We start from the raw sequence: 14,231 nt of genomic DNA on the forward strand, positions 1-14,231 counted from the left end.
CGTTTGATTTATACATAAGTTTGCATTACAGTCTAGGTTAAAACAGTGAATGGACTATAAAGTGACAATACACATTCATATATTACATTCATATAAATATTCATATGATGTGTGGGGCCAGATGCAACGGCTTGCGAGACCGCCGCAGCTCTGAGACTCCGGCCGAACTCGTACGTTTTTTTAAAGTAGCAAACGTTTACAAGGCAAAACCAACCTGGTTTTGCCTTGTAAACGCTTGCTGCTTTAAAAAAACGTACGAGTTTGTCCTGAGTCTTGGAGCTCCGTCCATCTTGCAAGCCATTACATCCGGTCCGTAGTGTTATTGTAACCCAAACAACAACACATCATTTACACATCTGCTTTAGTAAGACGATCTAGAACATGACGCAAACACTAAAATGACGATTGAGCACTATTTATTCTCAGCATATTGTACTATAAGGCCCAAATTTATCAAGCCTTGGAGATTGCTAAATTGCATGGTAATAAAGTATCAACCCACCAGCTCCTAACTGCCATGTTACAGGCTATGTTTGAAATTTGACTATTAGGCGCTGATTGGTTGGTACTTTATCACCGTGCAATTTATCACTCTGCACGGCTTGATAAATATGGGCCTAAGTTGTTAAAAAATATGCTAAACAGCGCCATAACAGGAAGACAGTGCGCCCTGTGCCGTCACTTCCCCCTAAGCCATTGATGTCATACCTAGGGGGCAGGGCCACTGACTCTAGGAAGTTAATCACTGTCTAGTGCATCCTAAGCTTGACAGGCTACAGGGTGTCTGTCCAGAGTGTCCCTTGGAAGCTCCGAACAGCCTAACAGTAGCGCTACTGGCTGCAGAGTGCCTGTCCAGAGCATCCCTTGGATGCCCCAGGCTGCTCAGCAGTAGCGCTATTGGCTTCATTGTGCCATTCCAGACACCCTGCAAGCCACATGCAGATGCCATGGGGCAGAGTGGTACCTCTCACAGGGCCTTGTGCGAAGGCATCATTGGCATACCCCCAGTTACAGCGCTAATAAAGATCACACATCTTACACAAAAACAACACAGATATATTCCACATAAAAAACTTCTAATTTTTTTACAGTATGTGCATATTTTACAGTTCACAGATCTCTACAGTGTATTTACACTATGCTACAATTCATTGCTTAAACATATGACTCTTTAGCATACTGTATCTGATCATAGATCTCAAAGATGGGCTGACTGCATCGTCGATTTAAACTCTCATGCTTGATCCTTTGACAGGATTCTGACTTGGTCCTGACAAGGTCTGACTTTGCTTTCTCAGGCTGGTGAAAAAGCTGAGTTACTCCATAGGCATTGTTCTTTTGCACATCATCATTAGAGTTGGGCTTATTGCCAGCATGAGTAGAATCAGGTGATGAGTAAGATGTAGTGTAGTCATCATGTGACACATTGTCTCTCATGGTTTGGACAGTCATACCCTTGTAGGAGGACACATTTTTATGAATGGCCTCTTCATATGATGGAGGTTTGCCAGGATTTCTTTGGTCCACCATTCTAAACACCTCATCTACAGATATTTTGCGAGCAGATTGAGGCCTCATTCTTATTACCTGGGGTTGTTGGAAACCTCTCTCTCGCACACCATTACACTCAGCTTGACTCTTATTGCGGAAACTCCGGCTCAATCCTTCTCGCTGCAATCCAGCATTATCTCCATCAGGACCCCAGCTCTGTGTTTTGGTTACCATTTTTTTGTGGTTTACATAGCAAAAGGAATTTGAATGTTTTTTTAACTCTCGTCCAACTTTGACTATGTCACTTAAGTCTTTACACTTCATAGAGAACGATTTATGTCTCGATAAATCATTTTTCTTCGGACTTAGAGGGGATACAAGTGGAGAGCTCGTAAAGACAGAACAATCTGAAAAAGAACTATCGACTGAACAGGTAGAAGATGCATTTGCTAAAAAGTCATCTGCTATGTCTGACGCATAGCTAGTATTAATTGTCAGTCCTTTCGGCATATTCCTCTTATATAAAGCTCTATCACAATATTTTTGAAGTGTATGGGTGGGAAATTCCTCATCAGTAAATGGTAGTCTTTGTTTCCTGATTGTAACATCATCTTGGCTTCTGGTTAGCTTCTGCTCTGCCACTGCGGTATCATTCTGCGAGTGAAAAATGTACGGTTCTGAGCACCTTCTGTCAATGCCATGGGTCTCAAGTTTGATTCGGGCTACAGGCAAAACTGAGAGATCACAATCTTGGTCCACTGTGCATTCCTCACCGACAGCTCTGTTGTGCCTGCACTGCTTGTCCTGGTACCTTGTTGAAGTGTTGGCATGAAACTCATGATCTGGATCAGTGCTGTCATAGGCAGAGTCATTCTGAGGAAAAGACATCTCTGGAAAAAGCGAAAATGGCATTTATTTTCTTAATGAATAGATAATAATACTCAGTTTAATTTTAGCATAATAGAAAAACAGGTTTATATGTGAAATTAAATTATAATAATAAATATAATATTTAAAACAGTGATCTTAGGGAATTGGGATTAAGTAATTCTGACACATACCAGAATTAACCTTAAGGCAGCACCAACTCCTCTTAACAATGCCATAACATGGGATACCAGGTTTTCATGTTCCAGCAAATACCTAACACTAGGGTTTCCATACCTTAAAACAAGGTGTGTTTACACAAATGCTAATATTGCATTCATTTCTAGTACTAGTATTGGTTAAAAAGAATCAAAGCCAGTTTGGATGATTATTCTCCTGTCCATGGGTAAAAAAAAAAAAAATTGGGGGATCTGGGAATTCTGAGGCCACAACTCAAGTGGGGAAAACAATAATGTGTGTAATGGAAGCGATACTGATCCCAGTGGACATTGCATATGACTGTACACTGGAGCGTTTTTGCACTGTCATTGTGAGCAAGGCTGAATTACCCATTAGGCAGTCTACGCAGGTGTCTAGGGTCCAGTGGGTGCCAGGGGACCTACCAGCTACAAATTACCAACTAAATTTTACTCATTTTATTTTTAATGAAAACATTCCATATGAGCAGGCAGAGCCCATGAACTGGGTCAGATGAAGTCTGAAAATTCTGATTGTGCCCATGGTCAGCCCCAGGGCAATCTCTTCCAATGGGCTTAATGGGGAGCTGCCCAGAGGCCCCATGAGTCTAACGGCCTGTCGCCATAACCCCCCCTCCCGCTGGACCGAACAACAACTGCAGCTGATAGTAAAGCCCCCTCCACTCCCCCCACCCCAGGATGCGGCCATGGAAGATAGAACCCCCCCTCCCGCTGGCTGGACAGAACAGCCACTGACTATAAAATGGCCAGGTAGCCGCTGTCATGTTTTTACTACCGATGTGCCCAGCTGCATCTCCTCTGCCACCGTGGAGGGGGCGCAATCGATAGGAGGGGGCATGCGGCACAGAAACTTAGGAGGGAGGTGAGAGGCAGCTGAAGGGAGTGGGACACAGGGAGATGTGAGACTGCATGAGCGAGCTGGTCACGAGGAGGTGAGAGGCAGTTGGAGGAAATGGGAAACGGGAGTGAGAGGCAGCTGGATGAAGTGGGAAACAGAGTGGCGCGAGTCTGCTGGAGGGAGTTGGAGGTCTATTTACTAAGCCTCGGATGGAGATAAAGTGGCCGGAGTTAAAGTCCCAACCAACCAGCTCCTAACTGCCATTTTTCAAACACAGTCTGTAACATGGCAGTTAGGAGCTGATTGGCTGGCACTTTAATTCTGTCCACTTTATGTCAACAATTTGTCAACAAATTGACTCATTACATGCCACCTCTGCTGTGTGTGCTCCGCTGTTGAGGAGAGAGGAGCAGCTGCGGCGGAGGCAGGGAAGGAGGAGGAGGGAGGGGGACTGGAGCAGCAGCAGCACAATGTAATTGGTAGTAGTGCTGCTGCAGCTGTCCCCTCTCCTTCTGTATTGGCTGCGCGGCGCTGCTGTGGATGCTGGGATGCGGTTCCTTCATCCCAGCATTCACAGCAGCGCTGGGCAGCCAATACGGAAGGAGAGGGGACAGCTGCAGCAGCACTATTACCAATTACATAGCTCTGCTGTGGCTCCAGTCGCCCTCCCTCCTCCTCCTTCTCCCCTGCCTCCGGAGTTGCCAGCACGAGGAGCCTGACTGCCAGCGGGGAGAGATGGTAAGTATATCTCTCTGTCTCTCTCTCTCTTTCTCTCTCTATTTCTCTCTGCCGCAATGTGTAAAAAGGGAGACTGGCTGCCATAATGTGTAAAAATGGGGACGCTGTCTGCCGCAATGTGTAAAAAGGGGGACTGGCTGCTGTTATGTGTAAAAAGGGGGACGCTGTCTGCCGTAATGTGTAAAAAGGGGACGCTGTCTGCCGTAATGTGTAAAAAGGGGACGCTGTCTGCTGTAATGTGTAAAAAGGGGACGCTGTCTTCCGTAGTGTGTAAAAAGGGGGACTGTCTGCCGTAATGTGTAAAAAGGGTGACGCTGTCTGCCGTAATGTGTAAAAAGGGGACGGTGTCTGCCATAATGTGTAAAAAAGGGGACGCTGTCTGCCGTAATGTGTAAAAAGGGGGACTGTCTGCCGTAATGTGTAAAAAGGGGGATGCTGTCTTCCGTAATGTGTAAAAAGGGGGACTGTCTGCCATAATGTGTAAAAAAGGGGACGCTGTTTGCCGTAATGTGTAAAAAGGGGGACGCTGTATGCCATAATGTGTAAAAAAGGGGATGCTGTCTGCCGTAATGTGTAAAAAGGGGGACGCTGTCTGCTTTAATGTGTAAAAGGGGACGCTGTCTGCCATAATGTGTACAAAAGGGGATGCTGTCTACCGTAATGTGTAAAAAGGGGGACGCTGTCTGCTGTAATGTGTACAAAAGGGGATGCTGTCTGCCATAATGTGTAAAAAGGGGGACGCTGTCTTCTGTAATGTGTAAAAAGGGGGACTGTCTGCCGTAATGTGTAAAAAGGGGGACGCTGTCTTCCGTAATGTGTAAAAAGGGGGACTGTCTGCCGTAATGTGTAAAAAGGGGGACACTGTTTTCCGTAATGTGTAAAAAGGGGGACTGTCTGCCGTAATGCGTAAAAAGGGGGACGCTGTCTGCCGTAATGTGTAAAAAGGGGACGCTGTCTGCCATAATGTGTAAAAAAGGGGACACTGTCTGCCGTAATGTGTACAAAAGGGGACGCTGTCTGCCGTAATGTGTAAAAAGGGGGACGCTGTCTGCCATAATGTGTAAAAAAGGGGATGCTGTCTGCCGTAATGTGTAAAAAGGGGGACGTTGTCTGCTTTAATGTGTAAAAAGGGGACGCTGTCTGCCATAATGTGTACAAAAGGGGACGCTGTCTGCCGTAATGTGTAAAAAGGGGGACGCTGTCTGCCATAATGTGTAAAACAGGGGATGCTGTGTGCCGTAATGTGTAAAAAGGGGGATGCTGTGTGCCGTAATATGTAAAAAGGGGGACGCTGTCTGCCGTAATGTGTAAAAAGGGGACGCTGTCTGATTTAATGTGTAAAAAGGGGACGCTGTCTGCCGTAATGTGTAAAAAGGGGACTCTGCCGTAATGTGTAAAAAGGGGGACGCTGTGTGCCGTAATGTGTAAAAAGGGGGACGCTGCCTGCCGTAATGTGTAAAAAGGGGGACGCTGTCTGCTTTAATGCGTAAAAAGGGGACGCTGTCTGCCATAATGTGTACAAAAGGGGACGCTGTCTGCCGTAATGTGTAAAAAGGGGGACGCTGTCTGCTGTAATGTGTACAAAAGGGGACGCTGTCTGCCGTAATGTGTAAAAAGGGGGACGCTGTGTGCCGTAATGTGTAAAAAGGGGGACTGTCTGCCGTAATGTGTAAAAAGGGGGACGCTGTCTTCCGTAATGTGTAAAAAGGGGGACTGTCTGCCGTAATGTGTAAAAAGGGGGACGCTGTCTGCTGTAATGTGTACAAAAGGGGACGCTGTCTGCCGTAATGTGTAAAAAGGGGGACGCTGTGTGCCGTAATGTGTAAAAAGGGGGACGCTGTCTGCCGTAATGTGTAAAAAGGGGGACGCTGTCTGCTTTAATGTGTAAAAAGGGGACGCTGTCTGCCATAATGTGTAAAAAGGGGGACTGTCTGCTGTAATGTGTAAAACGAGCTCTACCTGGTGTAGTGGCGCTACTGTGCAGCGTAATTTGAATAATGGAGTCTACTGTGCACCGTAGTATGAATTGGTATTATTTTGCGGCCACGCCCTTCCCCATGAAGCCACGCCCCTATATATATTTTTTGCGCGCCTACGACGCGCACTGCCCCTACCTTGCATGGGGGGGCGCCAATGCCGTTTCTTGCACACAGCGCTAAAATGCCTAGTTACGGCACTGGTACAGGGCACCAAAAAGTGTAGTTACGGCTCTGCTGTTTACATTTTTATTCCCATGAATAGGTGGGTAGGGGCCCTAGTGCATTGCTTTGATCAAGCGCCTACACTGCTGTTGACCCTGACAAATGATGACTAAGCATATGACACCCTGTTATATTAATGAATGTGAAATAAAGCATACGTTAAGATCATTACATTTACCTGATCATTTTTAAGAGGAATTACTTTCTTAATTAGCCACTGATAATTTAGGTTTTTTTTACTCCGAGTACACTGTATTTTATTCCGCCAACACTGAGCCACATTCCAGGTGCCTTTTGCATAGTTAACCCACAAATGTTGTTTTTTTTTGTAAGATTATGGTTTAATAATGATCCGGTGAAGGATCTTTTTCCTCTCTTCACCCTTTGTAGTTGTAAGCAAGGTGCATCATTTATTTATACAACCAGTGGCATCAGAAGGCGGGTGCGGGGGGTGCGGCCCGCACCCGGGTGTCCCCCTCGGAAGGGGTGACACCAAAGTGCCAGCTCTTCTGTAGTGACAGGAGCAGAGTGCTGCAGTGAGATAAACCCCTGCAGCACTCGGCTCCTGTCACAGATAAGAACCGGAACTGCGCGCTGAGCAGTCTCCGGGGCTAGCCACCATCTTTGGGGAAGCTGGACATGCCCCCGGAGCGAAGGAAAAAAAAGATATGCGAGGTCACGCCCACTTTTTATTGGGACACGCCCCCTTTTGGGGCGCCCTCGGCTCCCGTGGGGGGGGGGGGGGGGGGGAGGTGATAATACAGAGTGTGCTCCGGGTGTCACCACACCCGGTGACGCCTCTGTATACAACTGCACAATTTGGGTAGAACTGCAAACTACATTATCCCCTGATGGTTCCAATGCATTGGAACAATTACATAAATAAATAAAAAAAATTAATAAATAAATTATTTAAAAAAAAAAATGTTTCTAGCCCAGACATGCATTAACTTCTACCAGTAACATGATAAATATACATAACATGACATAACTATTTCCCTAACTTACATTTATACTTCTACATACCTGCAGTATCAATGTTTTCCAGTGAATCTTGCTCCGAAGCACTAAGTAACTGTGATATGTTGTCACCGAACAATTCAAAACAATTATCTATGAAGAACTCAACCAGCTGTGTAACCTGTGATAAGAAATGCACATTTAAGCAAATGCAATACATTTTTATATGTATACATCTATACCTATATATTATAAACAATAGTAACAGGTATCATCAGTACTGCTGCACCTTAAATATATATTTTATTTAAAGAACAATACATCTGCAACTCTGACAAATCTAGTTGTCTATAGCACTTGAAGTCGTATTTAGGTATTTAAACAGTGCTGACATATTCTTAGTTTGGGAAATAGGGAATTAACTACAGGTTTCCATTACTACATACAGGTATGGGATCCCTATTCCAGAAAAGCTTATGTCCAGTGTCGGACTGGGTCATGAAGGGCCCACCGGGGAAATGCAGTGATAGGGGCCCATGCTTAAGTGTGCGCCAATGGGGGTGTGGCCAACCACCACAGAGGTTTGACTAACCATTACAGAGTGCATGGGTTGGGCCCCTTGATAAATATATATAGTAAACACTGCTATTGCAGGCATGATAATGTAGCAGATAAATAACATTAATGCATGGTAGAAAATACACCACAGTCCTGTGCAGTATAATGTAACATATGTATGATGTATAATTAAAATGCACAGTCTGGAACCTGATCCCTTGATGAGGAGTTGGGCCCACAGGCAGTGGGGCCCACAGGGGTTTCCCCTGTGGGCCAGTCTGACACTGCTTATGTCCCAACCACTATGGGTAATGGACCCTATAATATATGTATTTGTAAAAGTGCAACATATGAATTTCTTACCTTGTCATTAAGTTCTTTTTGCATTTCCAGGGGTAGATTCTTGTCAACGTGTGGTATAAGCATGTTTGGGGCAATGCAGACAGATAGATTTCTGGAATCCATCTTATTTATGTCTGAAGCCTTACTTATGTGATGGAGAACACAGATCAAATACCGCAATACAATAAGGTTTGGCTTTGGCAGTTTGTCTGCAATGCTGAAAAGAGGGAAACAGAAAGACGTTATAATTTATGCAACATTAGTGCAAACAGGCAAGAAACTTCCAAGCCCAGCACAGAAACCAAGACTTCCTTCTGAAAGAGGAACTGATCAGCAAAAAAACTCCCATTTAGAAATAACCGTAGAACATGTGCAAGTGCCTGGTTAAGCAGGCAGACATATGACAGAGGAATTGAATATATTTAGTGCTGAACCATAAAAAAATGGATAAAGTTTCTCATAGGAAGTTGTATGATATACAGCAACAATGTTCACCTTCCCATGTATTTATGACAGTTTATCTGGCATTATTTACATTAAATGATAAAAAAACCTACATCAACTGACAAATAAGTGTACTTCACACACAGTTGGGGGGTGGCGTTCCTTTAAAAATATTGCATATCCTGGATATTCACTGGCATTAGTGTGAAATATAAGCAATAGACAATAAAATACCCTGACATAAAACAAATAGTTATGCAGACTTACAGATACTGTATATTCTATATTGTTGAGCTACTTAATTAATTAGTTCCCAGTGACCAATCTGTTTTTATAAAGCGACCCATGGCTACTACAGCCCCATTGCAGGCCACAATAACTGAAATACTTTAATAGTAAAAGTGCTCCCAAGATATGGCAAAAGCTTGGATTGACAAGAATTGTATACTGTACAGATATAAAATGTACTTTTACTCAATTCCCTCCCTTGCCAAATATAGAGCCTCGGTAAGGTTTATTCCCCTCCTCCCTCCTCCTCTTTATAGTGCTGTAAGTGTATTCAGAAGGTGTTTTCCACTGTAGGAAATTAGACATGGCATATCTAATAGAAGACACGATAAAGCATCTGTGTTGGATTAATTTCAGCAATTTACACATTTACAATGTAGAGCTCAAATCTTGCCTTGCTTGATAGTTCCATACCAAACACACACCATGTACTGGGGGCAATTTTAATATTTTAAACAGAGATTACAGTATTTTTTAAAACTATATTATAAAATATACAGAACGTAATATCTACATTTCATTTATTCTTACCGTCGCATTGCCTCGATTTTTTCATCCAAGCTTGGCTTCTCCAAAGCACATATCCATTTATTGTAAAGTTCTGATGAAAGCAACTGGTTTGGGATACCTCGTAAGAAATCCTGCCATTCAGAAAATATTGTGTTTAGCACAGTAACAATAAAACTCTCAGTTATGTTTATACAATAGTAGAAAAATGGTTAAGCTATGAGTTGGTAAGAAGGTGTGCAGTTAGCATACCATTTGTCGGGATCCCGGCTGTCACAAAACTGACGCCGGGATCCCAACGGGGGCAACATACCGCCGTCGATATACTAGCGAGGTAGGTGATTCCCCTCTATGGGTGTCCACGACACCCATAGTGGGAGAATAGAACCCATGGTGAGCGTAGCCCACAGCGCGGTGCAGCGAGCCCGCAAGGGGTTTCGTTGCACTCGCCCCCCTACCCCCGATGACATTCTACCGCTTGGAATACCAATGTCAGTATACTAATATTTGGCATCCCATGCAGCGGTAACACATACCGAACCCGGTAAGAATTGGCACTCTTGCAATAAGTGCTGTTCTTTGCATGTTGTTTTATGACTCAGGAGTCCTATTGCACATGTGCAGCCATCAACCTGCGCAAGCCACGGGATGGGACCAGACAAGTGTCCCTGGAATTCCGCTCTGGGGAATTCTGCATAAAGAAGACCATAGGCTTCTATAGGCAACGTCATCTATAGATAGAGCTGTCTATCGGGTACATATTCTGGAAAGTTTCGCTTTCCGTACCTTAATACATACATATAAAGAATGCTGCAAAGCATTTTGACTGCATTTTACAGTACATTCTTAGTATGGGTGGTCTTCTGTATGCCGGCGGTCGGGCTCCCGGCGCTCAGTATACCGGCGCCGGGAGCCCGACAGCCGGCATACCGACACTTATTCTCCCTTGTGGGGGTCCACGACCCCCCTAGAGGGAGAATAAAATAGTGTGGCGCGCGTAGCGTGGCGAGCGCAGCGAGCCCACAAGGGGCTCATTTGTGCTCGCCAGACTGTCGGTAAGCCGGCGGTCGGGCTCCCGGCGCAGGTATGCTGGTCGCCGGGAGCCCGACCGCCGGCATATCGTAGTGAACCCCTTAGTATATCCAGGCCTGAGTAACAAATTATTATTATTATTATTATTATTATTAGTAGTAGTAGTAGTAGTAGTATCAATTATTTATATTGTGCCACAATCATGTTTAATCTTCTACTGAAATCTTAAGGTTATGAAAAGACAGTATTTCCCAGATCACACTAAACTAAGGTTACATAAAGAAAATGGTACTTTATAAACTGTATATTGCTGTTGTTGTACCTTAAATACCACAGCCAGTAAGTGTATAGATTCGCTTTTTAAGTCCCTGTTTCTTCCACAGTTCAGGTCTTCCTTCAGCTCCTTGCGAGCTTTTTCATTGGCAGCTTTACGGAAAATACCCTCAGTCAATGGTCCCTGCCCTCGCAGGATGGTTAATATGTCCTAAGAAGTAAAAGAGATAATTATGATTTTAGGCATGACACAAGCTTCTAAATTAGGAATGGCACATACTTCTAAGCCCTTGATTACTGATGCTAACAAGTGCCAGTGTATGTGGCAAAGCAGAATCACAGCAATTATTATTATTACACTTTATTTATAGGGCGCCACAAGTGTTTCACAGCGCCGTACAAAGGACAGTACGGGGAGACAAAACTTAACATTACAGTAAATAAATAACAAAAATGGAGTGCAGATAACAAAGAGCACCACAATTCTCAAAACATAATACAGCTTAGATGTAAGTAGCGAGTGAGTAATCATTGTACTACTTGAGGCTGGCGGCCATAGATAGAGAGGAGCCTTTACCAGAAGGAGAAAAAGCAGGTAAAGATGGTCGCTGAGTGAAATGTGTCGAAAAGAGGGCTATGACAACAAGAGGAAAGAGGGCCCTGCTCTGAAGAGCTAATAATCTAGTGGGAAGGGGCGACAGACAGATGACATGAGGTGCAAGCAAGCAGGAGGAAGCCTGATGGCGGTATGCAAGCAAAGCAGAGATGTTCAAGGCATGGGGCAGTGGGATGGAGGAGCATCCTAAGGACTAGGTTATGCATCGAAGGGGTACGCTTTGATAAATAGGTGGGTTTTCAGTGCCCGTTTAAAGCTTTGCAAGGTCAGGGAGAGTCTAATGGAGCGGGGCAGCGCGTTCCACTGAAGGGGTGCCGCACGGGCAAAATCTTGAACTTGTGCATGGGAAGCAATGACCAAGGCAGAGGAGAGGCGGCGGTCATCGGCCGACCGTAGTGGGTGGGAGGGAGTATGAGGGGAGAGGATGTTGGAGATGTAGGGAGCAGTGGAATTAGAGATGGCCTTGTATGTGAGGGTGAGGAGTTTGAAGAGGATTCTGTAGGGGAATGGGAGCCAGTGTAGATTTTGTCGAAGGGGAGTGGCAGATGTGGAGCGGCGGGAGAGGAAGATGAGCCTAGCTGCAGAGTTGAGGACAGTGCAATGGCAAAGCAGGGCAATGGCAAAGCCAGGGTAAATAGGGGTGTAGGCAGATAGATTCGGGAGCATACTGTAGGTTGTCATTTGGAGAGTTATGTGGAGTTGAACACCGTTATAACCAGTTCAGTTTTTATCACACTACTGCATACATATGAGCAGGGGCGGATCCAGAAGAAAATGAAAGGGGGGGCACCATAATATGGGAACAGTAATAGTTATATTTACATGCACCTAAGGCACGCGTGCTCCCAGATAAGGAGTGTGGTTCTCCTTTTGAAAAAAAATAAAAAAGAAGTGTCAGTGATCGCGCTGAGCCCAAAGAAAAGTGGGTCCCACGGACCCCTCACTTTTAAAAATTGTGGTCCTATCTGTCCTTTTCTGGGTCCCATCGGAATTAAGGTTCATATTAATCTTATTAATTATTCAAATATAAAAACAGACTTGATTTGGACACTACAAAAGTATTGCGAGGGGGAGGATGGGGTGACAATGCTGCTGGGATGTGTAGCCAACAGGACACTCTGCCCCAGAGCTGTAACTAGACATTTCAGTGCCCTTTGGCAGAAAGTATATTGGTGCTCCCCCTGCCATATTTCAAACCAAGGACAGTGCGCGCCGAAGGTGCTCACCAAAAATGTAGGGGTCTGGCTTCATGGGGAAAGAGCATGGCCACATAACAGTACCAATTCACATTACACCACACAGGTAGAGCACGTTATATACACATTGCACCAGGTAGAGCACGTTACACACATTGCGCCAGTTAGAACACCCTATACACACTGCGCCAGGTAGAACACGTTACACACACTGCGCCAGGTAGAACACGTTACACACACTGCACCAGGTAGAACACATTATACAGACAGAGCCAGGTAGAACACGTTATACATATTGCGCCAGTTACAACACGTTATACACACTGCACCAGGTAGAGCACGTTCTACACACTGCACCAGGTAAAGTACGTTCTACACAATGCGCCAGGTAGAGCACTTTCTACACAATGCGCCAGGTAGAGCACGTACACACACTGCGCCAGGTAGAGCACGTTACACACACTGCGCCAGGTAGAGCACGTTACACACACTGCGCCAGGTAGAGCACGTTACACACACTGCGCCAGGTAGAGCACGTTATACAGATTGCGTCAGCTAGAACACGTTATATAGATTGCGCCAGGTAGAACACGTTATATAGATTGCGCCAGGTAGAACACGTTATACACACTGTACCAGGTAGAACACGTTACACACATTGCACCAGTTAGTGTTCTATACACATTGCGCCAGGTAGAGCATGTTATACACGTTTTATATGGTACTAGGGAGTAGCGACAGAGGTAGCAGGGAGAAGGGACAGAGGTAGCAGGGACAGAGATAGGCACCAGGGAATAGGGACAGAGAGAGCAAGGAGTAGGGACAGAGGCACCAGGGGGTAGGGACAGAGAGAGGCACCAGGGGGTAGGGACGGAGGCAGCAGGGGGAAGGGACGGAGGCAGCAGGGGGAAGGGACGGAGGCAGCAGGGAGTAGGGACGGAGGCAGCAGGGGGTAGGGACGGAGGCAGCAGGGGGTAGGGACGGAGGCACCAGGGGGGGGTAGGGACAGAGGCACCAGGGGGGGGTAGGGACAGAGGCACCAGGGGGGGGTAGGGACAGAGGCACCAGGGGGGGTAGGGACAGAGGCACCAGGGGGGGGTAGGGACAGAGGCACCAGGGGGGGGTAGGGACAGAGGCACCAGGGGGGGTAGGGACAGAGGCACCAGGGGGGGGTAGGGACAGAGGCACCAGAGTGGGGTAGGGACAGAGGCACCAGAGGGGGGTAGGGACAGAGGCACCAGAGGGGGGTAGGGACAGAGGCACCAGAGGGGGGTAGGGACAGAGGCACCAGAGGGGGGTAGGGACAGAGGCACCAGAGGGGGGTAGGGACAGAGGCACCAGAGGGGGGTAGGGACAGAGGCACCAGAGTGGGGTAGGGACAGAGGCACCAGAGGGGGGTAGGGACAGAGGCACCAGAGGGGGGTAGGGACAGAGAGGCAGGAGAGTGTGCAGCCAGAAACCCCACCAAATAACTCCCTCCAGGGACCAGGCCCCCACTGCTTACCATGGACACTGTGAGCAGCCAGCAGCGCTGTCAGGCCGGGGGTTATAGTTCGCCAGGATGGAGTCTCAGGATGCGGCCAGGGGGGAGCGGAAAACGCTGAGGGGGCCGCCGCATGGTCGAGGAGGGAGAAGAGGGGAATCAGCGGGGAGTGCGGCGGC

General features: G+C 46.3%; 1 protein-coding gene across 3 annotated transcripts in view; it reads right to left on the bottom strand.

Moving 5' to 3' along the window:
- Positions 1 to 258: 258 nt before the first annotated feature.
- The window catches only part of TAGAP (T cell activation RhoGTPase activating protein), a 254,850-nt gene continuing 240,877 nt past the window's right edge, over positions 259 to 14,231 (bottom strand). For all 3 annotated transcript variants that reach the window (XM_063917465.1, XM_063917464.1, XM_063917463.1), the window contains 5 exons: positions 10,807 to 10,968; positions 9,477 to 9,586; positions 8,235 to 8,430; positions 7,380 to 7,494; positions 259 to 2,381 (listed from right to left, as the gene is read on the bottom strand). In XM_063917465.1, the coding sequence (XP_063773535.1) occupies positions 1,156 to 2,381; positions 7,380 to 7,494; positions 8,235 to 8,430; positions 9,477 to 9,586; positions 10,807 to 10,968 (1,809 nt within the window). In that variant the 3' untranslated portion in view covers positions 259 to 1,155. The remainder of the gene's footprint in view (positions 2,382 to 7,379; positions 7,495 to 8,234; positions 8,431 to 9,476; positions 9,587 to 10,806; positions 10,969 to 14,231) is intronic.

Source organism: Pseudophryne corroboree, chromosome 4 (assembly GCF_028390025.1).
Source record: "Pseudophryne corroboree isolate aPseCor3 chromosome 4, aPseCor3.hap2, whole genome shotgun sequence".
Classification (NCBI taxonomy): Eukaryota; Metazoa; Chordata; class Amphibia; order Anura; family Myobatrachidae; genus Pseudophryne; species Pseudophryne corroboree.